Source organism: Microplitis demolitor, chromosome 6 (assembly GCF_026212275.2).
Source record: "Microplitis demolitor isolate Queensland-Clemson2020A chromosome 6, iyMicDemo2.1a, whole genome shotgun sequence".
Lineage (NCBI taxonomy): Eukaryota > Metazoa > Arthropoda > Insecta > Hymenoptera > Braconidae > Microplitis > Microplitis demolitor.
In genome coordinates this window covers 6,170,921-6,198,549 of record NC_068550.1, presented here as the reverse complement: position 1 = coordinate 6,198,549, position 27,629 = coordinate 6,170,921, and the positions used below count along the sequence as shown (strand labels likewise).

At 29.2% G+C, this 27,629-nt stretch overlaps 6 protein-coding genes across 6 annotated transcripts; 3 read left to right on the top strand and 3 right to left on the bottom strand.

The window, feature by feature from the left end:
• The first annotated feature begins 133 nt into the window (after positions 1–133).
• Positions 134–2,699, top strand: LOC103579821 (transcription termination factor 3, mitochondrial). The gene is made up of 2 exons (XM_008561357.2): positions 134–1,121; positions 2,330–2,699. Exons 1-2 carry the CDS (start codon positions 257–259, stop codon positions 2,605–2,607), a joined length of 1,143 nt encoding a protein of 380 aa, XP_008559579.1. The 5' UTR covers positions 134–256; the 3' UTR covers positions 2,608–2,699.
• A 330-nt stretch (positions 2,700–3,029) lies between these two features.
• LOC103579820 (TATA-box-binding protein) lies at positions 3,030–7,306 on the top strand. The gene is made up of 5 exons (XM_008561356.3): positions 3,030–3,312; positions 3,904–4,055; positions 4,136–4,379; positions 4,450–4,648; positions 6,702–7,306. The coding sequence occupies exons 1-5, from the start codon at positions 3,037–3,039 to the stop codon at positions 6,776–6,778; spliced, it is 948 nt and encodes a 315-aa protein (XP_008559578.1). The 5' UTR covers positions 3,030–3,036; the 3' UTR covers positions 6,779–7,306.
• A 389-nt stretch (positions 7,307–7,695) lies between these two features.
• On the bottom strand, positions 7,696–9,819 carry LOC128667985 (golgin subfamily A member 6-like protein 22). Its single transcript, XM_053740027.1, has 5 exons — positions 9,648–9,819; positions 9,434–9,576; positions 8,354–8,656; positions 8,228–8,265; positions 7,696–8,035 (listed from the first exon to the last, which is right to left on the bottom strand). The coding sequence occupies exons 1-5, from the start codon at positions 9,817–9,819 to the stop codon at positions 7,696–7,698; spliced, it is 996 nt and encodes a 331-aa protein (XP_053596002.1).
• A 517-nt stretch (positions 9,820–10,336) lies between these two features.
• LOC103579889 (cilia- and flagella-associated protein 44) lies at positions 10,337–21,066 on the bottom strand. Its single transcript, XM_053740025.1, has 19 exons — positions 20,969–21,066; positions 20,735–20,894; positions 19,857–20,436; positions 19,595–19,797; positions 18,891–19,130; positions 18,617–18,801; positions 18,419–18,554; positions 18,188–18,344; positions 17,719–17,926; positions 17,116–17,383; positions 16,662–17,041; positions 16,518–16,588; positions 15,778–15,902; positions 15,496–15,693; positions 14,243–14,440; positions 13,620–14,183; positions 12,825–12,996; positions 12,448–12,746; positions 10,337–10,534 (listed from the first exon to the last, which is right to left on the bottom strand). Exons 1-19 carry the CDS (start codon positions 21,052–21,054, stop codon positions 10,337–10,339), a joined length of 4,428 nt encoding a protein of 1,475 aa, XP_053596000.1. The 5' UTR covers positions 21,055–21,066.
• A 44-nt stretch (positions 21,067–21,110) lies between these two features.
• On the top strand, positions 21,111–24,603 carry LOC103579819 (cilia- and flagella-associated protein 57). The gene is made up of 2 exons (XM_008561355.3): positions 21,111–21,397; positions 21,527–24,603. Exons 1-2 carry the CDS (start codon positions 21,189–21,191, stop codon positions 24,597–24,599), a joined length of 3,282 nt encoding a protein of 1,093 aa, XP_008559577.1. The 5' UTR covers positions 21,111–21,188; the 3' UTR covers positions 24,600–24,603.
• LOC103579818 (very-long-chain enoyl-CoA reductase) lies at positions 24,597–27,554 on the bottom strand. The gene is made up of 4 exons (XM_008561354.3): positions 27,458–27,554; positions 26,990–27,342; positions 25,998–26,407; positions 24,597–24,875 (listed from the first exon to the last, which is right to left on the bottom strand). Exons 1-4 carry the CDS (start codon positions 27,461–27,463, stop codon positions 24,748–24,750), a joined length of 897 nt encoding a protein of 298 aa, XP_008559576.1. The 5' UTR covers positions 27,464–27,554; the 3' UTR covers positions 24,597–24,747.
• Positions 27,555–27,629: the final 75 nt, after the last annotated feature.

Genomic DNA, 27,629 nt, shown 5'->3' with positions numbered 1-27,629 from the left:
TTCCCTGATTAAATTTGCGTTTTCCTCCTAATTGACGTGTTAATTGCAAGCTCACTTGTACTTGGTAAAAAAATTTCCTTTCTTATCAACAATGATAATAATAATAATAATAATAATAATAACAAACATAACCTCATGTTAGTCATAGTTGAAATAAGTCGGCAATAAACAAACTCTATTTGAATTAAATTAATTATTGCAATAAATAAATATAAATTCATTTAATTTTCGCGGGTTAGTAAATTTAAAATTTAAAATGTCGGTTTGTGTTAAAAATCTTTCATATTTAAAATTAAAATCGATTCTTACGAATTTTAAATTAAAGCCAAAATTAAGTCGTAATTTATGTTCACAAATTTTGAATCACAATAGTTCGAATGGGCAGATAGATTTTAAAAATAACGGAACTCATACATTAGTAAAGCCAGTGGTAACTGATTTGAATTTGGTAGAGTATCCAGAAGTTGATGCTGGTGAATATTTGACTGATGAAATTGTAAAGAAGATGCCGATACCTAAAGCTCTAGACATCTGCGAAGAAGATTTGTCAGGATTGGCACCAAATTTACTGCCTACATTTAATTTTGCCGCTTATGCAAATTATTCGGAGACAATTCAGGAGCTGGTTAAACTTGGGGTCGAATTGTGGAAATTAGAAGACAGTCCTGATAAAATGGAGTGTATTTTACAGCGTAATTTTGATGATATGAAACCTTACATTCAATTTCTTCATGACAGTGGTGTAGCTGTTGATGAAATTGGTAAATTTATTACTAAAAATCCACAAATTTTTAAACAAGACATGGATGATTTGAAAACACGAATTCGTTATTTAAGAGCACATAAATTTAGTCGCGATGATATCGCCCGAATCGTGACATCTCATCCTTGTTGGCTTAATTTTACGACAAAATTTCTTGATCAGAGATTGGGTTTCTTTCAAAAAGAATTCAAATTGAATGGTAATGAGGTTAGATTTTTGACGGTGCGTAAACCAATTCTAATTACACATAAACAAAGCGAACTCAGAGAAAATATATTTTGTGTACGTGAACAAATGGGATTTTATCCAGAAGAAATGAAATTAATTATATTAAATAAACCAACTGTTTATACTACAGGTAATCATTAATACTATTTATCTATTATTGTTTAATTTTAATGCATTTAGTAGTTAAAGCAATCGATACGTCAATTTGTCAATTAATTAACTAATTTAATGTTAATAGCGAGCAGTCTGCAGTCAGTATGTGACTGCCCGAAAATCACTACGAAATTTATTAAATATGATTTGTAAAAAATTAAAGAAACTATAGGTGCAATTTTCTGAAATATATTTTTTTTTTAATTTAGAAAAATTCAAAAATTATTTGACATCGGTTAATTTCAGTATCATAAAAGAGTTGAAACCATGAAAAGGCAGAAATTAAAATAAAAACCTTTACAGGGATACCAAATTTAATAACATTAATTAGTTCCGCCATATTTATATGGTAGAATTAGTTAATGTTATTAAATTTGGGATCGTTAGAAAGGTCTTGACTTGAATTTGTGCCTTTTAATAGTTTAAACTCTTTTTTATAGTAAAGTTTTGAGATAAAGCGATTTATATATATCATTCGAATTACATTTAAATTACGCGGGAAAAAAAGACGATCGTAATTATTTTCTTTAAATAAATTAATATCAGGAGACACGGTAGTCTCTCGCGCCAAGTACACGTTCAAATTTTAATTCCTCTGTCACTAAATATGATTGAATGTTACCGAATATATAGCTATATCATTTGTATTGTGTCACTAATTCCAAAATGACATATTTTTATACTCCCTTTTAGTTTTAGGAAGATTCTCAAAGCTAAAAGAGTATACATGGAAAAAAAGAATTTATTAACACAAATATTTTTACTCGCCTAAAGAAAATTTTTACATTGTGAATTGAAAACAAAAATTTACTTAGAACTAGAAAAAATTACTTGGCGCAAGAAATTATTTCTTGCCCAAAAAAATATTTTCTTGACCCAGGAAAATTTTTGTATTCAATTCATAATGCATAAAATTTCTTGGTGCAAGTAAAAATTTTTCGCGGCAAGAAATTCTTTTTTTCTGCGTATTTTATAAATTTAGTAGTGATATTTGGACAGTCACGTAGTGATTGCAGGTTGTTCGTTATTATTATTTATAATTTAATAATTAATTATCAATTAAAAATCTCAATAGATTACTCACAATATAAGTTTATAAAATTAAAAAATCGATTTATGAAATAAAATAAAAAAAATTTTTCAAATTAATATTAATGTTTAATTATTTAATTTATTTCTTTACAGAAAGATATTTGACTCTGAGAAATTTTGAATATGTACACAACGAAATGATGATATCTCACGAACTTATTGCTCGAATGCCCTACATATTAAATTCGACTCTCGACAGAATAAAAAGTCGTCACTTATTCCTGAAATCTCTCAAACGAGACCAGTACGATCCAACGAAGCCGCTCTACGTCTCTCTCGATGACATTGCCAGCCCGACTGACCACGTCTTCTGCGCAAAATCCGCGCGCACCTCCATCGAGCTCTACGACATGTTTCTTAGGTCTCTGTAATTTTTATTAAATAAAAAAAAAATAAAAAAAAAAATTCCTATTTATTAAAAAAAATTCAAATTTCCCGCCTAAAATTAAATTGAAATTAAAGCCCGCGGTTTTTCACAGCGCCTTTAAATTCAAAATGGCGGGTCAATAAATAAAATTATTTGGCGGTCGTAAATATTATTGAATTAATTGATAACAAATTAAGTTAGCGAATTAAAATTAAGTAGAGAATAAATTATCATGTGATCTCTTATCTGATCAGTAACAAAATTAATTAATAATGAGTTCCTGATTAGTTATTAATAAATAAAAATAAATAAATCGTAATTGTCTAACCTAACAATTTATGCGGCTTTTGGTGACATTTTTATTTCAATAACTTCTAATTAAAATAAAATAATTAAGTGTTGAATAGTCCAGTAAATTTTCATCAACCGAAAAATGGATCAAATGCTACCAAGTCCTGGGTTCTCGATACCCAGTATCGGAACTCCTCTGCATCAACTAGAAGAAGATCAGCAGATTTTGCCAAACGCCCTTCAGCAGCAGCAGCCCTCGTCTTCACAGCAGTCGTATCCATTGCAGCAGCTACACACGATGAGTCCGAATCTGCAAAGTGGAATGTTCCCGATGTCAACACCTCAGAAAACAATGCATACTTATGCACCTACTCCATCATTTGTTACTCCGCAGAGTATGATGACTCCGCAGACTCCAGTAAGTTATCCGCGTATTTATTGGCCATTAATTGTCATCAGTTTTAACAAATTTCTGATGAATGAACAAAACTACAAAAATTTGTCAAGAATTCCTGATGATTTTTTATCATTTAGACTCAAGAAATCATCAGTGTTTGTACTAAATAATATTTAACTGATGATTTATCAAGATTTGCTGATGATTTTTTATAATTATTAGTAATTTCTGATGATCTGTATCCAGAGAATCATCAGCAATCATATCAATCATTTATTTATTGATCATTTTTTAGAATATATTCATAAATTATCCCGACTGCTGACGATCTTCTAGACCTGGATGATCAGAAATTACTAATAATCCTCATAAATCATCAGTAAATTCTTACTTGGTATAAATGCTGATGATTTATCAAGATAATATGCAATTGTTAGTCGCCTAGATCTTAGAAATCATCAGTATTTGTGCTAAACAATAATTTACTGATGATTTATCAAGATTTGCTCATGATTTTTTAAGATTATTATTAAGTTCTGATTATCCAGAGCTGAAAAATGATCAATATTTATTAAATATGAGGAAATTTATTTATAAAAAAATTTGTTTCAGCAAAATATGATGTCACCAGCCGTACAACCTTCTAGCCAACTAGCACCAACAGGATCTCCAGCATCCGGTATCGTTGCGTCCCCTAGTCCAATGACACCAGCATCCGCAATGACTCCAGCGTCTGCTGATCCTGGAATTCTACCTCAATTACAGTCAGTAGTTTTCTAGTTACCTCTGATGTTTATTTAAATTTATTTAATCCTATTTAAAATCGGCTTGTGTTTGTATACAGAAATATTGTCTCGACTGTGAACCTCAACTGTAAGTTGGATCTTAAAAAAATAGCCCTGCATGCCAGGAACGCTGAGTATAATCCAAAACGTTTCGCGGCGGTAATTATGAGAATACGTGAGCCCAGAACAACGGCACTGATATTCAGCAGTGGAAAAATGGTCTGCACTGGAGCTAAAAGTGAAGAAGACTCAAGACTTGCTGCTAGAAAATACGCTCGTATTATTCAAAAATTAGGCTTTCCTGTAAGTTTATTAATTAACTTGTCAATTAATTTTTTTTTGTGTAAATACTAATGATTAATTTTTTGTACAGGCTAAATTCTTAGACTTTAAAATTCAAAATATGGTTGGAAGTTGTGATGTCAAGTTTCCAATAAGACTCGAAGGATTAGTTCTTACACACGGACAATTCTCTTCATATGAACCAGAATTATTTCCTGGTCTTATTTACCGTATGGTAAAACCTAGGATTGTACTACTGATATTTGTTTCCGGCAAAGTTGTACTTACAGGTAATTTCATTTTTTTTAATCAACAAACATACATATAGATGTATATATATTAGGGTGCTTTCCTTCTGGCGAAATTTTGTTTTTCGTTGCTCATCAAGCAAAATGTTGTTCTTGATACTGAAACGAAAATTCCTGCCAAGTTTGAACTCTTAATTTCAATCCTAAGTATTTTCCATTTGATATACGTAAATAATAATCTATACTATTAAGAGAATAACGAAAATTTTGTTCCCGGCATATCTGTATGATAGAATTGGTTAATGTTATTAAATTTGGTATCGTTAGGAAGGTATTGAGTTGAATTGTGCCTTTTCATAATTTCAACTCTTTTTTTATTATCAATCATTGAGAAAAATCAATTTATCTGTATCATTCGAATTACATTTAAATCACGCAAGAAAAAATACGATCGTAATTATTTTCTCTAAATAAATTAATATTCTAATTATTCTGTCACTATATATGACTGAATGTCACTGAATATATACTATATTATTTATATCGCGTTACTTATTCCAAAATGACAAAGTTTTATATTTCCATTTGGTTTTAGAAAGCTTCTCAAAGCCAAAAAATTGTGCACAGAAAAAAAAAGGATTTATTGACACAAAAAGTCTTCACTTGCCTGAAGAAAATTTTTACTTAACCCAAGAATTTTTTTGCATTGTGAATTAAAACGAAAAAGTTATTTAGAACTAGAAAAAATTTTTTGGTGCAAGGAATTATTTCTTGACCAAAATAATCTTTTCTCGCCCCAAGAAAATTTTTGTATTGAATTTATGATGCACAAAATTTTTTGGTACAAATTAAATTTTTTGAGGCAAGAAATCGTTTTCTTCTGAGTATTTTATAAAATCAGTAGTGATATTTGGGCAGTCACGTAGTGATTGCAGGTTGCTCGTATACGTAAATTAAATTACCTTTTTTTAAACTTTCTAATATTCAGTTGCATTTTATGATATTTTATGATATCTTCAAATGTGCTCAGAGTAATTTAGCTGTCATTCAAGCTGTTACACTTGTGTCCGTTGCCGAAGTCATATTTCCTATTAAATTAACCTTTATTGGCTTTTAGAACGTAAACTAATGAAAATACACTAAAAATGTCCAGGGGAATTTTATTGGAAATTTTATTTCCCTCTTTAAAAGTCCTGTGAGTCAAGTCGGTAAAGTTCATAGTTTCCCAGTAATAGTAATTTAAATAATTTGAAAATCACAATATCAAATAAAAATTACAATTGATATTTTATTTTTCAAATCATTAAAATTGACTATAGTCAATATCAACTAAGAACCCCAATTATCATTAAAAAAAAATAATTTTCAGAATCAATATAACAATATTATCTTAATTTTCATAAATTATGAGTAATAATTATAAATTTATGATTATATGGAGCAACAGCTTCCTGATCAATAATTTAAATAAATAAATACAGAAAAAACAATGAGAATCCTAGTAAAATTATTAAGGAGGCTCTTGAAGAGTATTAAATTGCCTAAAAAATGCCGCAAACGGCGACCCGATATTGAAACTTGGCTTAGCTACAGAGAATTGAAAAAAAAATCCTAATTTTCCTTTGTATTTTAAATGGGAAAACTTTAAAAGTAAATGTACTTAAAATTAAAATTAAGGGCTGAACCTTTCAGGGAATTTTTTATTCTGTCTACAACAATATGTTGAAGTGGGAGTGAAAAAAAAAATAGTTCCAAATGAACCACACTAATATATATATTTTAAAAGCCACATGGGACCATTTTATCTAAAAATTTTAAAATCTAATTATTCGACTTTTAAACCTCAAATATTTCAGTAACTATTCAATTTAAAAGAAAAGTCAAAGATACCTTTTTTGTAGAGAATTTAGAGCCCTGCAAAAAAGGTCTCATATAATTTTTTATCTAATTCAATATTTGCATAGATATTTTCGAAAAACCAATTATACTTTTTTCTTCATAACTTCATTTTAAATATCTAAATCTTGTAATTTTAAATTAAAAATATTTCAATAATGACTTTTAATTATAAAAGTAATTTTTTTTTTTATTTCAGGGGCTAAAGTAAGGACAGAAATCTATGAAGCCTTCGATAATATATATCCGATCCTAAAGAGTTTTAAAAAACAATGACACTCTTTCACCCTGATTAATATATATATATATATTAAAATAACACTTATCGTTTAAGTAAAGCCTCATAAATATTTATTGACTAAAAAGAAAAAAATATTAAGTCTCAGCTATAAATATTTTACTATGACTAAATCATTAAAAAAAAATCATTATGACTGTGACGACAAACTCTAGACGATACAGTTCAACGGTACCTGTAAGTTTTATCTTTTTTCTACACATTTTTTTTACTATTAACGTCATAATTACTACAATTACTATTAGGCAATCAAATCGTAAAAATTATTTTTTTATTGTAAAAATTTTAAAACAAAAACAACAGATATTAAGGAAGTGCCTTCAATTTTTCTTCCTTTGAAAAACTTCCATTAAAACTCACGTTAAAAATTGAGACCTCAATTACTCTAATTAAAACAAAAAATACATTATATTTAAAAGTTAGTTTAGCGATAGAATTTTTTTTGTAAAAAATTACAAAAAAAAAAATAACTAATTATAATTTATTAATAACTAATTAAGTGTACAAAAAGTTATTATGTTAATAAGATGATTTTTAATGACAATTTTTTTTAATTATTTAATTTTAAAATTTTATTTAAAATTTAGGATGAAAATTTTTGTTTATTTGTTTTTTGGCTCTTATGGGCAGTAGTGATGATTAGATCTAGTGCAGAAGAAACTGCCGTTTAAACAGTTTTATATTTTTTTTCACTACGTTGCAAATCGGTTTTATGACTTTTTATTTACTATAACTATTAAACTATTAATCCTACAAAGTTTTGAATCAAACAAAAATTGTAGCGAATTAAATTTCCTATCCAGTGAGCACCTTAATCATCTAATTATCTCATTTATTCTTCATGATATCGCAACTCAAACTCACATTTTATTCTAAACCTCTACTCACTTCCCTCTTAGTCAGTTGATTTTTTTTCACTCGCCTCCTCATTATCATCTGACTCACACTCAAAATTTCTCTGTGAAGCCTCGATATTTATTTTTATTTCACTCAACATCTTGCTGGCGTAATCTCGTAACGCCATAGTAACATCAGAGTCAGAATTGGACAATTTATTTACCAAGTAGTCAACAGCCTTCTCAACTGAATCTTCTTCCCTTAAATAATTTATCAGACTAATTACAGTAAATGAATCTCGCTTTATCGCCATACTCGACAACAATTCATCAATCTTAGGCTTCACGTCCCAATTTAATGATAAATTCGACTCCGCACTTTCTAACTCCGACTCCAATCTATTTTTTTTTTTAAATTAATATTCTTTATTTATTACAAAAAAAAGTTCTAAAAATTTTTTCTATACCTCAATATGATTTCTTCTATATATTTACTTATCAGTTGATATTTTTTTTCATCAATAATATTTAATTTTATTAACTTATTTATTTTTTTAATTACTACGATATTTTTATTTATTTTTAAATTACTCAGTAATTCTTCTAATGATTCTTTGTAATTTTCTTCTCTATAAATTTTATTTAAAAATTTTTTTATCTGAAAAGAAAAAAGAAGAAATTTTTTTTCTAAAAATAAAGTTAAAAAAAAAAATTTACCTCAGTATTTATTTCGTCGGATTCAATTGAAATCAAGTCGTCTTGATCATTACTTCTATCTTTAATGACAGCCTCATTATTATGTTCCAGAGAATTAAAGTCTTCTTTAAATTTGAAATCTTCATCTAGACTGAGAACTTTTGTGAACTTGCGCTGATAAACTGGCGGCAATGGGCGAGATTTCAAACGCAAATTTCTTATTTCATTACGAAATAATTCCTTCTGTTGCCGTTGGGTTTTTAAAATTTTCTCAAGTTTTGCTAATTCTTCTTGATACTCTTTTTCAACTTTTTTTATTTTTTCCTGCAATCAATTTAAAAATTTTTTTATGTTCATTTTATCTCAAGAAAAATTAAAAAAAAGTGCGAATGTAATTAGCGTAACAACTATTTAAGATAATTAGACATCATAAGGGTTCGTTGGACATGAAATTTGATCTGCTACAGTGTCTTTTTGAAGGGATTTTGAGTGTGGATTGATTGAGAATAAGGACACGAGTGAAAAAAATCCAAGTGATTTGTAGAAAAGTGAGTAGAGGGTTAGAAAAAAAAAGAGTTTGAATTGCGATATTATAGGGAATAAAGGAAATAGTTAAATAATTAAGGTGCTTATCTGATAGGGAATTTAATTAGCTTTGAATATGTCTGATTTAAAAATTTTGTAGGATCAATAATTTAATAGTTATAGTAATTTTCAAAAGTTGAAAAACAATTACTCATAAAAGGATTACTGATACGAATTAAATGTCATTTCAGTAAAAATTGGATATACTTAGACATCACGGAAAGTCATTGCATAGGAAATTTAATTGGCTAAAATTTTGATTTGAATAATAAAATTTGTAGGATCAATAGTTAAATAGCCATTGTAGTTTAAAAGTCATTATGCCGACTTACAGAGTAGAACAAAAATATAAAACTGTTTAAACGGCAGTATCTTTTAAACTATTGATTCTAAAAGAATTTTCAATCAGATTAATATTATAGAAAATTAAACTTCTATTCCAATGACTTCCCATAAAATCTTATTGTCTCTAATAGTTACTGAGTTAATGATATTTCAATTATAATAATTGATTACTTCATCCTCTGGGTTATGTTTTAATATTTTTCTCAATTTTCTTTGCTCCTCTTCCAATGCAGCCATCAAACCCAATTTTTCAGTATTATCTCTCATCAAATTCTCTAGTATTAATACTTGCTCCCTATATTTTTTTTTCGCCTCTACAAAAAAATCCAATTAAAAAAAAACAATTATTTAATTATTAAAAATTAACTCTTTTATTTTAAATCACCATTAATTTCTTTGTCATACGACTTTATCATCTCTTTTATATCAGCTTTGATATCATAAATCATTCGCCTCAGTACTGCTTCATACAATGAAGTCAGTGAAATTTCTTTTCCGAATTTTTGAATCATCTCTTTTTTTATTTCGTCTTTTAAACGTTTTATTTCACTCTCCATATAATCGCAGTCTATTTCTACTCGATGCAAGTGCAGACGATTTTTTCTGTGAAAAAAAAAAAAAAAAAAAAAAACGGGTTATTTTTTTTTAACGGAGCAAAATGAACTAACTATAAAAAAGTGATCTTTGATTTTTATTTTTTATTACTTTCATTTCTCAGTGACCAAATAATTCATTTCAAAATAAAATGTGTCAGTAAAATAAGCTACTTGGAGTAAAATGGCAAACCAAATTTTTTTTCCCAAATTTGAAAAAAAAGACGATTCCCATAAAATTTTTTTTTAAAAGTTAAAATAATTTTGTAGGGAATTTAATTCCCTTTAAAAAAGATATTAGTGATTTTTTATGTAGACAATACTTTTATCAGAATTTCGATTTTAAAACTTTAAAACTTCATATTTATCTGATCTAAGACGGCCAAATTATGGCCCCATGTCGGTTAAACTATGGAATTAAAAAAAATTCGAGGCCCATTTTACTCCTGTCCTTAGCCTTTTTTAAAAGATAATAAAATAATTACTTGTGTTTTATTTTTTGGTCGGTAGTTTCTTGCTGCAATTCCCCGACTCGCGTGTAAAGTTGCGATAGTTGTGTTCGATCAAACACAACACAGTCACTTATTTTTACTAAATTGTCATTGTCGATATGCTGCAATTGATGTAATTTCAAAATAACCGTAACATCAATTTCATTTAATTTTTTTTGTTTTTCTCGCTGGAAAAAAAATTTTTATTTATCAAAACTTAATTTTTCTATTTATCAGTACTGATATCTCGGAAAGTCACCAACCGATTTTTACAATTTTTTTTTTTTTAAATTATAAATTTGATTTCAATCAAGATAAGGTAAAAAACTTAATACCTAATCAAGGACTAGTACCCGAATACTTCATGTATTTGAATATTTATATTTATAAATATTTTATTTTACTCAGGCCTTCAAATTATTAAAAAAAATTTATTTGCTGTTTTTTTTAAATTTTTTAATCGGAACCTAATATGCATTTCGAAATGTGCTACAGCTCAGCAGCAGACCGTGCAAGTGCAGCATAGTAGTAACACGATTTTTGCGCGAAAGACTTACGTTTTTTAAATGTTTCTATTATATTTTGCCGCCATTTTATTTTGATTTACGGTTTTTAATTTTTCTCCAATTTTAATAAATTATTTTTTGAATATTTAAATTTACCGCACAAGCAATAAGAATAATTGATAAATTATTTATGAAAATAAAAAATTTCGACTAAACTTTTTAGCCTAATTAATATAATTATTTACACAAATAAATTTTAATAAAAATATTAAATTTAAATTTTGAAATTTCGCGCCAAGATGGCGCTACTGCGTGTCACTGTATTCAGCATTAAAACTTTACCACTATGAAGTTGGTGCGGAAATTTAATATATTTTAATGAACGATGTACTAAAAATTGCTCTCGAAATACTCTTTCAGAATCCACAATTGCCCAGTCATAAAATTCGAATTTAATAAATTATTATCAATTAAAAAAAAGAAACTCATTTTGTGTATAACTCAATACATGAATTAAATTTTAAGACCTATTAATAGCAGAAATTTACGAAAATTTGCTGATTTCCAAGTTTAGACGGACTTAGAGAAAATTGAGGGGCTTCGTTAGCGAATTAATGAATTATTAATTTTATGACTGCAGCAACTGTGGATTCTGAAAGAGCATTTTGAGAGCAATTTTTTGGTATATCGTCCATTAAAAATTATTAAATTTCCGCGCCAACTTAATAGTGGTTAAAACTTTTTTAAAAATGGAGGTGGTCGAGAATTACAAAATCGATTGCTTTGTACCAACTGGCGGTCCAATAGCGGCAGTCAGTATCATCGACAACGGCAGTAGTAGTCCAGATCTTTCGTTACGTTTAACTTGAAACATAGTATTGCAGTTAATTCGCGGAATTATCCATAAAATTTATTGCTTATAGTCAGTGTTTAATTAAAATGTGCAGTGTTTGTAAAATTTAAACTCTACAAAGTATCTGTAATGTCGTTAAGTGTTGAGTGTTCAGTGCTAGTGTAGTGTTGCGAATTGCTGATGCTGATAACTTCCAAGTTCCTGAGCAAAATCATCTGGCACGTCTGGTGGGAAATAGCAGTTAAGTGACGTTTTTTTAGCTGCAATTCACTTGGAGCAATTTAAATTAAATCTCCAAGTGTATTAGAACACCCTTCTGCATATTATTTCCCTACCGAGGTTTGTTCATACACTTGCGTGTTCTTTTTTTTTTTACTTTTGAAACATTTTTCTATTATATTCTGCCGCCATTTTATTATGTCGTACACTTTTTAGTTTTATTCAATACCTAATAATTTTTTTTTTCAAATATTTTAATTTACCGCCAAGTAATAAAAATAATTAACAAAGATGCATTCCAAGATGCGCTACGCTACAGCTGCTCGCAGTGCATTTCGGAATGTACTCTCTATTTAGAGAAATGTTTTCTCTTTATTCTAAAAAATAAAATTGTTTAAATTGACACATAAGTTTCTGAGATATCGGTCCTGATTCCTGGTAGTCAGAAAAAAAATTAAAAAGAAAATTTTTTAATTGATTTCAATTAAAAACTACTTAATTAAAAAGTAAGTTATGTAATTACCATGTAGTCTTGTAGCTCACGTTGGCTCAAATTTAAATTACTTTCAATGATTTTAAATTTTTTTTTGTCCTGATCCAATTGTTTTCGTAAATCTTCAAGGATTTTCTGGTCATCTCGCATTTGGTTTTCAAATTTGTGCCGTTTTGTGCGCATAGAAAATGACAATTTATATAATTCTTCATCGCAACCTATAGGGCATGTATTTTCGTCCAAATTTAAATAGTCAAAATTTTCGTCTTCAGTACTGAGTTGATTGTCTTCATCGGAACTCGATTCACTTGTCGAAGATTCTGATGAATCTGACAATTATTTTAAATTTATAACTAAACTATTTAATTGATAAGGAGATATACAATTGAAGTGAAAAATCTGAATACCGTCAGTTATTCGGGTAAATTTGAATTTTTTTCGGTAAATTTTTTTTAAATACTCGGAAAATTTATTTTCACTTGTTAAATTTGTAAATTGTTTATTTAATTCTTTTATCTTGTCTGTTATTTTAGATATTTCTTTATTTTTAATGTCAATACTGCTGTTTAATTTTTGTATCTAAACATTTAAATCTTTGATTAATTATTAACTTACTACGTTTTTGTTTTTTCTTAATTTTAATTCATAAGCAAAGCTGTAGACATTTTTTTTTGCGATAGTAAACTAGTGGGCCTTTTAAAGCATTATGTTCTACATAAAATGATCACATATAAAAGGACATTTGTATAAAAGGATATTGTAAAAAAAATGTTTATCAATTACTGAATCATAGGAACTTGGAATTTTTTTTGGTTAATCGACAATCGGGATATCACAAAATTTTTTTAATTAAAATTAATAGTCGAAGCTTTTAGATAATTGAATTCTGAGTAAAATGACCATATATAAAAGGATATTTGTTCGAGGATATCTTTAAAAAAATTACTAATCAATTACTGAAAAATTGAGAGCTATCAAATTTTTTGGTTAATCGATAATTAGGCTACAGAAAAAAAAATTTAGTGAAAAACAAACAAATATTGAACTGTAAAGATCATTGAAATCTGCGTAAAATGTTCGTATATAAATATATATTTGATGGATCACATGTCCTTGAAGTAATTATTAATCACTCCAAAAAAATTTTAACTCATTCTCAGAATTTTTAATAATTCAAAATTTAACTGAATAAAAACAAAAACCTTTTGTTTAATAGCATCACGTTCGTAAGTATGATCATCAACTCTGTAAATCAGCAAATTTTCTCTCTCTTCGAAATCTTTCAGAATAATTAATTCCTGATGTAAAGTCAGCTGGTAGAGCTCCGAATAAATGGAATCCGCTTTAATTTCCAGTCTTTCTTGGTCCAGTTTATCCAGATCCAAATCAATATTCCTATAACTATTATTAATATAATTAATAATACAGTCTTGTTCATAAATTTTTTTAGCCACGCGTGCTAATTTCATCTCTCGCTCCCATGCAGTCAGCTCACGATCTTCAAAATTTTTCATTTCTTCCATTTTTTCTAGTGGAATTTTTATTTCTAATTTTGATTTTTTTATCAAATTATCTTCTAACTCTGGATCAAACATATTTAGTTGGTTATTTACTATTTTTTCATCTAATAACAGAATTTCGTATTCGTCATCATATAATTTTTTATTTAGTTTCAATTCTTGGGCTTGTGGTTCAGTTAAAGATTTACTGTATTGCTTATTACGAGACTCATTGAATTTTACTGATAATGATTTATATTTTTCCAACTAAACGAACAATTAATTAATTAATTATCTAATTAATTTATATTAATTACGAAACTTACTTCTAAATTTTTTTCCGGAAATTCAATGTCATAATTAATTTCTAACATAGAAGGCAAGAGTTTTATATATTTTTCTGGTATTTCTGTATGAATAAGGTTTAATTTATTTATTAGGCCGATAACTTCATTTTGTAGCTCCAATTTTTTGCTGCGGATATTTTTCAGACGTTCATTGAAGCTCTCGCGTAGTAGATGAACCTGTAATCATTATTCTCCTTTATTTTATTGAAAATAAATAAGTAGAATTTAAAAGCTCTGTGTATACTTGAAACGGTTAAGAGTGAAAAATAATTTTTTGAAGAAAAATAATTGAATTATTGGACAGGTTATTAAATTTTCAAAGGATTGAGCACCCACATCAGTATATTTTGACTAAAAAATCAAAATTTGAAAAAAAAAAAAAAAAAAAAAATGAATTCTAATTTTTAGAATTCAATGAAGTTTTACTTCTAATATGTCAATAGTCAAATTTACACTGGAGCGAGTACTCGCATCAATATATTTTGATAAAGAATAAAAGTCTCAAAATGAATTAAACCATTTAAGAGGGACCATTGATGTGGAATTTTGAAAAAATCGATTATTGTTTTTATTTTGCATATTTCGATAGTCTTAGCTTCAAAAATAACATGCTAAAATTAAAAGTGCATATTTAAAATAGTGTGTTAGAGTTGCAGTAATCTGAAAATCAGCCGCTCTTCGGTTCTCAAAAACACATTTTTCAAAATTGCTGCAGTTATAGCTCTAAAACAAATCATCCAATAGATTTAATTCCAATTGCAGCTTCTTTAATGTATGTTTATACATACCATGAACCTCCAGAATTAAAAATGTAATTTTGACAGGCCAAAAATCAACAAATTTTCGCGCAAAATTTTAAATTTTCATTAAAAACTTCACCATTTTGTTAAATTAAAATTTTGTTCTTACCCTGAGGGTCATGGTACGGAAAATACATTCTAGTTCAATGAACTTTTTGATTTTTTTGATTTCCTGCACTATAGAGGATCTTTTTTTTTTTTTTGAGTGTTAGAAGATTGTATATAACTCGCTGAATTTTGAATTTTTTTGTCCAAAAATTTTATCTTGCATTCATTAAACATTCTTAAAACATTAAAACGTTCCATACCGTAATTTTATTTCAAAAAATTCACAAAAATCATCTTTTTTCGGGCAGTCACTCTAATGGTCCCCCTTAAACTGTGCAATAATTTTTTTTGTTTTTTCAAATTTAAAATGAAAATTTATAGGACCTTTTTTCTACAATCTAGAAGTTGTTTATGTTTACTTAAAGTAGTGTCCCGACTAACTTTAAAATTTTCATCATAATTATAATTATTTGAAATTTTTAATTTATAATCCCCGATTGTTTTTTTGGCTTCTTCAACAGCTTTAACATCCTCTTCATTATCAGCATTCGTATCTGGTTTACTGGCCTCCATTAGTTTCCACTAAAAATCAATAAAATAATTAACCTTCAATAATAAATACAGTTTATTTTTTTCAATTTAGATATAAAATTTAAAAATAAAAACTTCTTGAGCACGTTGAGCATTTCGCGCTTTTCTCTCACGATATTTTTTTAACATCTGATTAATCTGGGCGCCTAATTTATATTGAACTGTATCAGGGTTTAGTCCTTTTAAAAAACTTTCAACGCCTTCTATTTTTATTTCTTCTTCATCTTCAATTAATTCGTCATTCAATTCAATATTTTCTGTTCTATAAATTCACAAAATAAAATTAATCTCTTTTATTAATAATTTACTGATCATAAAAAAAAAAATTTATTAATTACATACTGTAACTCCACTCTATCATTTCTATTTCTGTATGCATGTTAAATTTATTTTAATCAATTAATATTTTAGTTACAAATAAATTAATTATTTTTATTCTACAATCAAAATATATTTGTGTGGGTACTTATTCCAAAGAAAATGGGATAATTTATACCTAAAAGAGTATTAAAAAAATTTCAAAATTCTCAAATTTAGTTTTTTTTAATTCTATTGATTTGGATACTCATTCCAAAAGGAATTGAATAATTAAACCTTTAAAGAATATTGAAAAAATTTTTTCAAATTTTGAAACTTTTTTTTTTCTTTAAAATGTTTTTTTTTTTTCAATCATAGTGATGTGGGTACTCATTCTAAAAGAAATCGTCTCACGAACTCCAATATCCGATTTATTTTTGTGCATAATTATCAATTATGAAAAATAAATAAAAATTACCTGATATTGATTTTTTTTTCTTCGATTTGCTTTACGATACTGTCATAAGTTTCATTAAAATCATCAGCTAATTTTCTTTCTCTCAGTGAGTGAACCATCGAATCAGATTTCCTGCAATAAATTGAAGAAATATTCAAAAATTATATTACTTAACTAATTAAGTAAAAAAAAAAAATAAACCCACAAAATTCTGCATACAGCAAAAGGTACACAAGTAATAGGTTTAATAAAAAAATTCATTAATTTTTCCAAACCTAGTCTACTTTTTTCAAGATCAAATTCATATTTTTTATAAACAGAATCCAATTTTTCTTTTAATTCTCTATTTAAATCCTCTGTAATTCGTGGGTCGAGTTCAAGTTCATCTTGAGTCAGCTGCTGGGACTTTGCTAACTCATTATTTTTGATAATAATTTGACAATAATTATTTCTAAGACGTTCTAAAATTTCTAAAGTCTCTTGTTTGCGTTTCTTTGCTTCATTAAGAACTCGGTCTTGTTCTTTTTTTTTTATAACTTCTTCTAAACTTGGATAATTGTCTTCAATATCTTCTACAATTGTTGGCTGCTTTCAAAAATAAATTAATCAATCAAATAATTAATCATATAATGTATTTATTTGATAAGAAATTAACTCACAGTCGTAATTAACTTTTGAGCTTTTTCAAAATTAATTTTTTTGTCTAATAAATTATTATTGTTAATAACGAATGAGAAAATATTTCCATCACAGCCGGAAGTGAATAACATTTTTCTGTCGTAGCTTAATAAAATTTTTGTTATTTGACCGTCTGAATTTTCATGGATGGGCAGAAGCCAGTAGTCGGATAAATTTGTCGTGTCATTTTTATTCAAATGACAAATTTTTAATTTTCCACTTTCAAGGCCCAGGATTAAATACTCGTCACTATAAAATAAGTTTTAAATTTTCAATAAATTGGCGGGAATACAAATTTTTATTTTCAACATTTTTAGTATAAATTTCAATAATTTATGACATTTATTATATTTTTCAACTGTTATCCTTAAGCGTGTTTAATTTTTTTTAATTAAAAATTTTTGAATTGGAACAAAAAAAAATGAATTTGGGCATTCCGCCAGAAATTGAATGAGGAGTTATAAAAATTTTATCTAAGCTTTAATTTTTTATTTAATTTTGTTTTTCATAATAAAATCATGACATCTCTCAAGTTTATTTTGTTTATACGTTAAAATATCTAAATTTTAATAAACTAAACTTACTAAAAAACCCAACTAAATATTTCTTCATTTTCATCTTCAAAAATTCGTATAACTCTATCCGGTTGCACATTAATTATTTGATCAAACTCTTCATCTTTGGGTAAAATGAATTCATAAATAAATCCTTTACTATCGCCACTCATCGTTAACCATATTTTATCATCCATATAATTAATGGTTAATATATCAGGTATTTTATAAATATCGCCTACAAAATTTAGAAACAATTAATTAATTTTTTATTTAAAAAAAAATTTTTCCATGAAAATTTAGTCGGCATTAAAATAAACAAAATTTTTCGGCATTTAATTCTATAAAAAATTCAAATTTATTTTGAAAAACAAAAAATTAATTTTTTTTTTATTTTGCATTAAAAAAATTTGATATTAAAATTTTTTTCCACTTAAAAATTTACCTGAATCTGAAATTAATTTTTCTGAATTATATTTTTGCTCATTATTTTCATAACTTTCTATTTTTATTTCTCTATTTTTAATCTCTGTCTTAAAAGTTCGAAATTTGTATTCCACTAACTCGTAACTTATTTTTGTATAAACCGGTCTCGTTTCCGGTAATTTTATTTCAACAAAATATCCTTTCATGCATCCCAAAAAAATCATTCCATCCTAAATATTAAATTAATTATAATCCACTGATTAGAGTCAATTAATCACTTCATTAATTCCCCATCTTAACTCACAAATTCTGGATTCCAATTCACGCAATTTATAACAGCAGGCAAATTTATGTAACCAATGGCAACTAATTCAAATAATTTATCATTATTTATATGAAATATAAACATTGTTAAATCTTTACTTCCAGTCACTAGTAATCTGTAATTTATATTTTATTATCAATTAATTAAATTTATTAATTTACAAAACTTTTTCGTTACCTTTTTGAAGAATTCATTGACATAATTGTTATTTTTTTCGTATGCGGCTTAATGATTTGTGTTAAATATACATTATCATGACTATTAGTAACAGGCTTATTAATTAATTCATTAAAATTAATCACGAGAATTCGAATAATTCCGCTTGTGAATGAGCAAATTAGAGTTGAGCCCGTCGGGTCAATCTGAAATAAAAATTTTCTCATTTATTTTATTAACTGATTAGTTGTTGATTAATCAATCGATTAATTGATCCATTTCTAAATTGACTTACTGAGCAGGGTACCCAGATGACTTGAGTACAAGAATCATTAAATTTATAAGTGGCTATTAATTTTTTTTTCAAGTAATCATAAATATTGAGCCGGCTATCACCGCAAGATGCGAGTAAATTTGACCATGTGCTTGTTGCGATGTCGGCGATTGCACTTGCGTGGCAGGTTAATAATTTTTGAGGCTGTGTCGGTGGGTTAAGAGTCGAAAGATCTATTAACCATAATCCACCATTGCCATCCTTGGTAAATGGGATAGATAGTTTGGTTTATAGTAAAAAGTATTTCGTTTAATAATCAGAGTTTTAAGCTTCGAGTGTTTGAAAATTGATAACAACTTTAATATTTTCTAATATTAAATGATTTTTACGCAAAAAACACGGCAAAAACACGAGAAAAAATTCAATAGACGTCAGGGTCTTAAACAATTTTTTTTATGACTTTAAATTGATCGATATTTGTGAGAAATTTCTTGAGGAATGAACTGATGAGTTTTTTTTTAATCGAGCGGGCCCTTGGTTTAGTAAAAAAGATTTAAAACTCCGCTTTTGAGCGTAAAAATCATTTTTTGGTCCTACGTTCAGGAAAAATTGGACCCAGTATTTACTGATATTTTTAGGATAATATCCAAGGAATTATCTATAGTTAAAATTGCTAAAAATTATCAATAGAAATAATGATAATAATTTTGAAAACTCAAACGTACTTGCCCGTACCAAAATGTATCTTCAGAATCGTTCATTTTTTTTTTAATACACATCAACATTGAATCGACATTAATATTATTATTAACTTGTTCAAAAATTCTAAATTCATAGATCGGTTCTATTTCAATATAAGGATTTTCTTCTGATGGTTCTGCATTATCAATGCTCTCGTAGTACCAAATTTTAATCCAGCCGTCCATTCCTGTTTAAGAATATTTTTTTAAACATTTCAGTTTAATTAATTTTTTTATATTTTATTACCTATTGACATTAATTCGCCGTTATTGAATTCAAATTGTGTTATCATGTTATCATGACATGGTTTTTTATTTTTTCTTCTGACTTCCAACGAAATCAAACTCTGCGTCCATAGTAAAATATTTCCCCACTCGCAGCCCGAAACAACTTTACCATCGGGCATACAAAAAATTCCTATGATATCGCAGCTTTCTGTGCTACCAAATCGTCCTAATGAGCCTTGCAATTTTAATCCTGTGAAGGTGTCAACCATTTTCCAAAATTTGATGTGACCAGAACCTGAGGTCACTAAACTTTCTGGCATAAATGACGAAAATACGACATTGTAAACTTCTGAGGTGTGTGATTGGCAACGTAATTTTATTGTTGATGAGGCCCAGTCCCATATTATTAGCGAATAATCGGGCTCGCCACCTTGGGACACAAGCAAATCCCCATTGGAATTGTACGAGAGATGAGAAAATTTTTTTAAAGTCCCATTGAGAAGTTTTGTGATAATTTCGAAATTTGGATATGAGTATATTATTATTGGGGGATCAATTCCAGTTTCTGCTATTGCGATATGCGGTTTCGATGGATTTTTCTGTAATTAATAATACTTTTATAAAATCACTTTTGTGATAACAGAAGATTTTTTAAAAGAAACGCAGTCTTGTGGGCACTTATTCGAAAAGAAGTTTGGTAACTTATTCATTGAACATATTTATTTTATTATTTAAAAATTTCAATTTTTTTGAAAAAAGGCTTTGTCAGAAGTTTTTATGTACCGAAAATTTATTTATTTGCTCAAAAAAATTTTATTTTTTTCAAATTCGAAATTTTGAACTTCAAATTAAAGGAAAAATACCGATACTTCCAAAAAAAAAAAAAAAAATACATACGGCAATGTGTCCAATTCCTTCGTAACAACACCTCCGGAATCTGAGCTCCCTATTCTTAACATCAAAAATATTAATCCAACATCCTGAGGCAAAAATAACAGTATCAGGGTCAACCACACAAATATTAAAGTATCTCCGACAGTTATACCCATACGAATAACTATTTTGTTCATTAAGAAAAATAGTTTACTTATTTAAAAAGCCGTAACCTCAATGCATCAACTAAAAGGATACAAAAATTCCAAAAAGTCTTTTTTTAAAGTTCCATTTTTACTTATTTCAACTCCCGAAATTTCATCAACATATTCTATGTCCTTCATTTCGATGTTCATTTAACCTTTCAATTCTTTGGATAAAATTGACTCAACTCTACCCAAGTGATAATCTATAAAATTGGTTGCTAAGCAAAGTAAATAGTTCATGTATATATATATTCAATAGTGTTAAGTTCAAAATGTCATTACAGTCGCCAGAATTAATAACAAAAGTATTGTACGGTTTAAAAACCGACGTTCAAGGGAATGCCCATTTTATAACAGATAACGATATTTTATATCCGGTCGGCAATGCCTTGGCAATTCATAATTTTAATCAACATAGACAACGTCTTCTTCATTTATCTGACAAACATCACGTAAATATAATTGCAGTAACACCTAACAAGTAGGTCTTCTTTAATATAAATTCCGATTGAGCCTGTTTACAAATGGGCTTGTATTAAATTTAAAGTCTAGGTTAGGTCGGGTAGCTTAGATTAGTAGCCATCTTGATAATTGAAGGTTATATTTGTAGAAAATATGTCGCTCTTTGTGAAGCAGGAGACAAACCTACGATATCAATCTACGACCTGAATCAACTGAAACGCAAAAAATCTTTGGTTATTCCATATGATTGTCCGGGAGTGACCAAATTCTCATGCGTTTCTTTTAGTTACGACAACCGATACTTGGCAGCCATTACGGGCGATCCAGATTCTACGATGCTTTACTACCTGTGGGAGAAAGGTAAAGTTGAGTCATCAATAAAACTGCCGAGCCCTAATTCAGTTTCTATGATAAATCTTATCAACTGCAATCCTGGGGATGTTGGAATCGTCGCTGTTGCAGGGCCGCACACATTCAAATTATTAACGGTATCTGAAACCGTGTGGCGGCCCTACGGATTCGCGAAAGCAGATAATTTGCTGATAAGTTCAGTCGTTTGGTTGAATGGTGACCGCTTGTTGGCGGGAACGCGAGACGGAAGACTTTTCTACTTGGACAATGGGGAATTGAAAGCTATTTTCAATGTAAGGGATACTGCGGTCATTAATCTAAAAACTAGAGACGAATTTGTGATTACGCCGACTCCGGAATCAACGTCGTGGCCCGAAGAAATACGGTGCCTGGTTTCTTTCCCCAAAGGGTTTGCTTTCGGGTGGGGTAGCCGCACGATTGTGGTTTTTGAACGTGAAGGCCAGCACAAGTATCTAAAGAAACATATTTTTCGGGTGCCGACCCAGGTCTCGAGTATCCCGGACTCGGATTTTTATCGAATAAACTCCATAAACATAAATCCCAGCCACGATCAGCTAATAGTGACGACCGGATGGTCTCAACTATTTCACGTTAGTCTTTATGATGATTCTATGGACATGGAAGAAGAGCTCAAGATAATGGGCCAAGCATTGCATCAAGGCGCGATCACTAAAGTAGCCATGTGTGCCTGGAAATCTGTTTTCATGACCTGTGGGTCCACGGACAGGAGCGTTAGACTATGGGACTATGAATCTGAGAACCTTGTCATGATGAAACAGTACTCAGAAGACATATTCTCATTGTCATTGCACCCAGTAGGCCTGTTCTGCTTGATAGGATTCACGGACAAGCTGAGATTCATGACAATCCTGATTGATGACCTGCTACCCACGCGGGAATTCGCGATCCGAATCTGCCAGACCGTAAGCTTCAGTCACGGAGGCCATTTATTCGCGGCAGTTAATGGGAACGTCATTGAAATTTATACTACAGTCACATTTGCTCAGCATTTAGTTTTAAAAGGTCACACGGGAATAATCCGTGAGCTAGTCTGGTTCCAATCTGATCTAAAGCTTGTCACCTGTGGCTACGAAGGTGCCATTTATGTCTGGGACATCAGCACAGGCTTGAGAGTTTCTGAAGCGATTATCAAAAATGTTAAGCTTCACGGAGTCGCAGTTAGTCTCGATGGTACTGCAATTTACTGTATTGCTACAGATCGCAAGATCCGCGAGATTAGGGACAGTGTCGTTCTAAGAGAATTTGATCTCAATTCAAACATGATGAGTTTGCTAATCGGGAAACAAAATCCACTAGCTTTTATTACCTGTCCAGGAGGTTCTATTCTTTTTATGAAGACTCCTCTTCAAGATCCAATCGTATTCACTCCATACCACGTTCATTGCACAGACGTAACAGATCTCGCAGTATCTCATCACGAGCAAGTCGTTATTTCTGCAGCTCAAGATGGCAGCTTGTGTTTCTGGCGGCTTAAACAAAATGCCGGCCCAGAAGCTGTTACTTACACCAACGAAGTTTTAATCGGTAAAGCAGATCTTGAAGACAAGGTTCGCACTATTGAAGAATTAAATACCAGATTAAGAGAATTGGAGACCGAGCACGCTTACAAGTTACGTCAGATTGAAATCGCTCATAACGAAAAGCTCAGAGAAATGAATTCTGGATACTATGACGCGGTCCAGGAACTTCTGGCTCGCATCGATCAGTTGAAAGAGGACCGGCAGAATGAGTTGAACAAAATAAATGTAGAAATAGTGAAAATGAATGCTGATTATGAAAAATCACGGCAAGAAATGGAAATTGATTACAATAATAAACTAATTGTCGAGTATGATAAGTATCAGGCTTTGGAGAAGGCGAGCAATGAAATGAGGTTAGACTACGAAACCAAAATGGCGAAGTTGCGCGAGACACTGGAACAAGAACGCGACCAGGTGGCGCTAAAGCTTGAAGCGGAGATCTATGATAAGTCTTTGCAGTTAGAGGAGCTGCAAGAAGAAATGGCGCATGCGCTTAGAGAACATGAAGAGGTTAAGGAACAAATAGAACTGGATGCTGACAGAGAGATTGTTGATATCAGGACAAAGTATGAAAGCCAATTGTTTGAAGAGCGTCAGAGTAATTTGAAGCTAAAAGGCGAAACTGGAGTGATGCGCAATCGATATGCGGCCTCGCAGAAAGATATTGATGAACTTAAAGGGCAGGTAACGCATTTGAAAGGTGAGCTGGTACATTATCAAAAAATAGTTGCAGATTTTGAGAAGGATATAATTGATTTGAAAACGGAAATCAGGGAAAGGGATTCGACGATACAGGAAAAGGAAAAGAAAGTTAATGAACTACAGAGAACTAATCATGAACTAGAGAAGTATAAATTTGTGCTGAACTATAAAATAAAGGAACTGAAGGGTCAGATTGAACCGAGAGACGAGGAAATTAAGGAACTCAAGCTCAAGATTGGAGATATGGAGATCGAGTTAGTGAGTATGCACAAGAGAAATGGGATGCTAGAGATCCAAGTCCTAGAGCTGAAGGATAAAGTCGCTGGAGTGACCAAAGAAGGGGACTTGAGGGCTAGGAAGGTTAGGGAGCTTTCAAAATTGCTGGAGAGGATTCGTAGGGATATGGTTGATGCGGTGGATGTTCATGACCCAAAGATGCTAAGGAAGTTTGTCAAAGAGCTTTACCAGAAGTATGTCGATGAAGATTCCAAGAAAACAGTCCAAGAGGATGAAGATGTCGCTTGCGAATTCGAGAGACAGAGGGACCAGCTGGAAAGGACGGTGGAGTCGCTTAAAAAACAGGTTTATAAGAAGTCGGCTAGATAATTTGTGTTTTTTTTTTATTCTAAGAGATTTTTTTATTTTAATGGAAAATAAATGCTCCGTAACAACAACCCAATTTATTATTTTTTTTTTAATATAAATTATTAGTTAATTTGGGTTTGAGTAAAAAATTATAACCAATGTGAGATTTTTATATGAGGAATGGAATTATGGCTTTACGATTCTTTGGGTAGTTTGAAAATTCTTTTTTGTACAATCGGTGTTTTCCTAGTGCCCATATTGTCATTTGATAAGCACCAGCTATCATGAAGAATGCGGCTGTAAAAAAAAAAAATTTATTTATAACAATAAACTTTTTTGTATCTTCAAAAAGATATTTACAAAATTTATTTTAAGTTAAATTCGAGATATCGATTTTAATGATTTCGATTTATTGAATGAAAAATTTGATTCATGGATTTAAAAAAAAATAAATTCTGTTAAAAAAATCATGATCCTTAAGTTAGCAGACAATTAACAATTTTAGGATTTTTTTTCCAACAAATCAACTTCAAAAAACTAAAAATATGCACATGTAGAAAATTAAAAAAACTCCAAGTGTAATTTTTTTTAAATGTATCATTTTTAAAAAAAAATCAAAAAATTGTTAGACATCAGCTAATTTCAGTATCATAAAAATTCAATGTATCGATTATGATAATTTGGATACATTTAGGGCCTGTTATTCAAACCAGGTTTTTTTTTTATTCGGGTTTAAATTAATGTTGCTAGTATATCTATATATTAACAATATATAGATATACTAGCAACAATAATTGCAATCCGGATAAAAATAAAACCTTGAAGAATTGGCCTTAAATCGAAAAATTAATAAATCGATTGTAGTAATTTGGATACATCAAATTGAGCCAAATTTTTATAGGGTGATTGGTCCAGTGAATGAACACCATCAGTAAATGAACATACAAAATCATAATTTTTCAGAAACCGGTCAAAATATCTAGTCTGTTACACGTGCATTAATAGAAATATTAATAAAATTTAAGTCTCTCGAACATTCTGTTATAATTATCAAAATTTGAAGCTTTTTTTACACAATAGCAGTATTAAAGAATGGTTTTTACTCATAATTTTAATTATAAATAAAATGTAGTTACGAAGTTTACCCAGAAAGGAGACGATTATCTAATTTTTACCTACATCATTTAAATTTTAATCACAATTACATAAAGAAAATACTTGATTGCTGTTTTATTGACAACTTTAGAACTTTAATTCTAATATTTTTACATCTTTCTATATGACAATATTGAAAAAACGACCGTTCATTCACTAATTAAACGTTCATTTATCAGCTCAGTCACCCTATGTTAAAATTTATTTAAAAAAAAAAAATGTAACTCAATAAAAAAAAATTTTTAATTAGTTTTCATCAATTACCTGGAAGACATTTAGTCATAATAGTAAAACCAATCCAACTTCCAATTTCATATGTGTAATTAGGACACGAAACAAAGTTGAATAAGGACGTAAATGGATTAGAAGTTGCAACGGGAATTTTCCTAACATTAGTACCTGGAGGTCGTAGATTCCTCAATGCCAAATGAATACTTAGATTACCAATTTCACAAATTGTGAATAATAATAATCCATTGATAGAGCAAAGAGTGTTTGGTGGCGTGTACAATGGATGATTAACATGATAAGCAACGTACATCGTGAATAGCCAATAATACGAGCAATTTTTGAATAAATTTCTCAATGGCATCGTTGCATGACTAAATCGATGTACGAATAATGTTTCATATATACGTTTAGCGTAATGTATTGTCCAACATATCGCTGCCCAACTAAATAAAGCAACAAAAAAATAAATTAATCACATAGTCATAAATATTTAGTTCACTTATATTAATATTTATGAGCGATTATTTTAGCATCTTCATTAAATATATCTTTATTAAACAAACTTACGACAAAAGTCAATTCTAACTTTTTTATAGGAAATTTTATTCTCTATATTTTTGTTCTTATACATTTTTATCATATTTTCAGTAGTTTTTAAAATATCCAATACATTTTAATAATTTCCCTAAAATTTATCACGAATTTTTTTTATATTTACTATTAACTCGTAAATTATTATAGATACGATAAATTTCAATCAGACTTTTTTTATAGTAAACTTAATTCTCTATAATAATGGTCCCATATATTTTTATCATATCTCTAATAGTTTATCAGATATAAACAAATTAATTACCAGATAACAAAACTATCATTTTAAATTTTGATCCACGTAATATCTTAGACTACTGACCCTCATAAAAATATAACGGGACTTTTCCCATAGAAAATATAATAATCTCCGGTCTTTACAGTTTATTCATTTCCCCTCCTTCCCATTAGAATTCCATAAATAGAAAACTTACTGAACGACCTGATGCATCTCTGACTGGGCATTTCCATAAAATAACCAAGGCCGTGAGTAAACCCACAGGTAAACAATTAAAGGGCCACCATACTCAACAAGAAATACAGTTTTCCATCCAATCTGAGGTCCTAGATCCTTATAGTATAATTTGTTACCCTTCAAACCCAATGATTTGATAGTCTCGCTGTCGGCAAGTGATTTCCCTTTGGCTTCAGCCCTCAAACTTTGTCTCTCCACATACGGGCCTTTTTTCTGTCTATTCAATTCAGTTTTTATTTCTAATATTGTTGTGCTATCACTAACTCTCACTGTTGTAATAACATTTGATGTTTTTGAATGCAAAATTTCAATCTAAATGAAAAAAAGTAAAAAAATTTTTATTATTAAATTAAAATCAACGAAAGAAACTTTTATTTATAAAAACTTATTTGAGTATTTACAAGTCAATAAATATATTTATAATTACCTCCATTATTTTTTAAGTAAATTGATGACCTTTACATTAACAGTACCTCCAAGCGTCTGAAGTCCAGTTTCCTCACACCGACATTACTTGTATTGAATTTTTTTTTTTCACTCTTGCTCAGATTAACACACGGCGCTACTATCGCTCTTTGACGTACATATTTAAATATTTA

Excerpts from the sequence above, each read along its gene's own strand:
- LOC103579821 (XM_008561357.2), top strand. The coding sequence starts at position 257 with ATGTCGGTTTGTGTTAAAAATCTTTCATATTTAAAATTAAAATCGATT. Across the intron at positions 1,122-2,329 it reads ACCAACTGTTTATACTACAG|AAAGATATTTGACTCTGAGA; the intron begins GTAATCATTAAT and ends ATTTCTTTACAG.
- LOC103579820 (XM_008561356.3), top strand. The coding sequence starts at position 3,037 with ATGGATCAAATGCTACCAAGTCCTGGGTTCTCGATACCCAGTATCGGA. Across the intron at positions 4,056-4,135 it reads GGAATTCTACCTCAATTACA|AAATATTGTCTCGACTGTGA; the intron begins GTCAGTAGTTTT and ends GTTTGTATACAG. Across the intron at positions 4,380-4,449 it reads TTCAAAAATTAGGCTTTCCT|GCTAAATTCTTAGACTTTAA; the intron begins GTAAGTTTATTA and ends TTTTTTGTACAG.
- LOC128667985 (XM_053740027.1), bottom strand. The coding sequence starts at position 9,819 with ATGGAGAGTGAAATAAAACGTTTAAAAGACGAAATAAAAAAAGAGATG. Across the intron at positions 9,577-9,647 it reads GTATGACAAAGAAATTAATG|AGGCGAAAAAAAAATATAGG; the intron begins GTGATTTAAAAT and ends ATTTTTTTGTAG. Across the intron at positions 8,266-8,353 it reads CCGACGAAATAAATACTGAG|AGAAGAAAATTACAAAGAAT; the intron begins GTAAATTTTTTT and ends TAAAATTTATAG.
- LOC103579889 (XM_053740025.1), bottom strand. The coding sequence starts at position 21,054 with ATGAAGGACATAGAATATGTTGATGAAATTTCGGGAGTTGAAATAAGT. Across the intron at positions 18,555-18,616 it reads TCAATGAATTCTTCAAAAAG|ATTACTAGTGACTGGAAGTA; the intron begins GTAACGAAAAAG and ends TATAAATTACAG. Across the intron at positions 12,747-12,824 it reads ATTTACCCGAATAACTGACG|ATTCATCAGAATCTTCGACA; the intron begins GTATTCAGATTT and ends AATAATTGTCAG.
- LOC103579819 (XM_008561355.3), top strand. The coding sequence starts at position 21,189 with ATGTCATTACAGTCGCCAGAATTAATAACAAAAGTATTGTACGGTTTA. Across the intron at positions 21,398-21,526 it reads ATTGCAGTAACACCTAACAA|AAAATATGTCGCTCTTTGTG; the intron begins GTAGGTCTTCTT and ends TTATATTTGTAG.
- LOC103579818 (XM_008561354.3), bottom strand. Across the intron at positions 26,408-26,989 it reads GAGATGCATCAGGTCGTTCA|TTGGGCAGCGATATGTTGGA; the intron begins GTAAGTTTTCTA and ends TGCTTTATTTAG. Across the intron at positions 24,876-25,997 it reads TATGACTAAATGTCTTCCAG|CCGCATTCTTCATGATAGCT; the intron begins GTAATTGATGAA and ends TTTTTTTTACAG.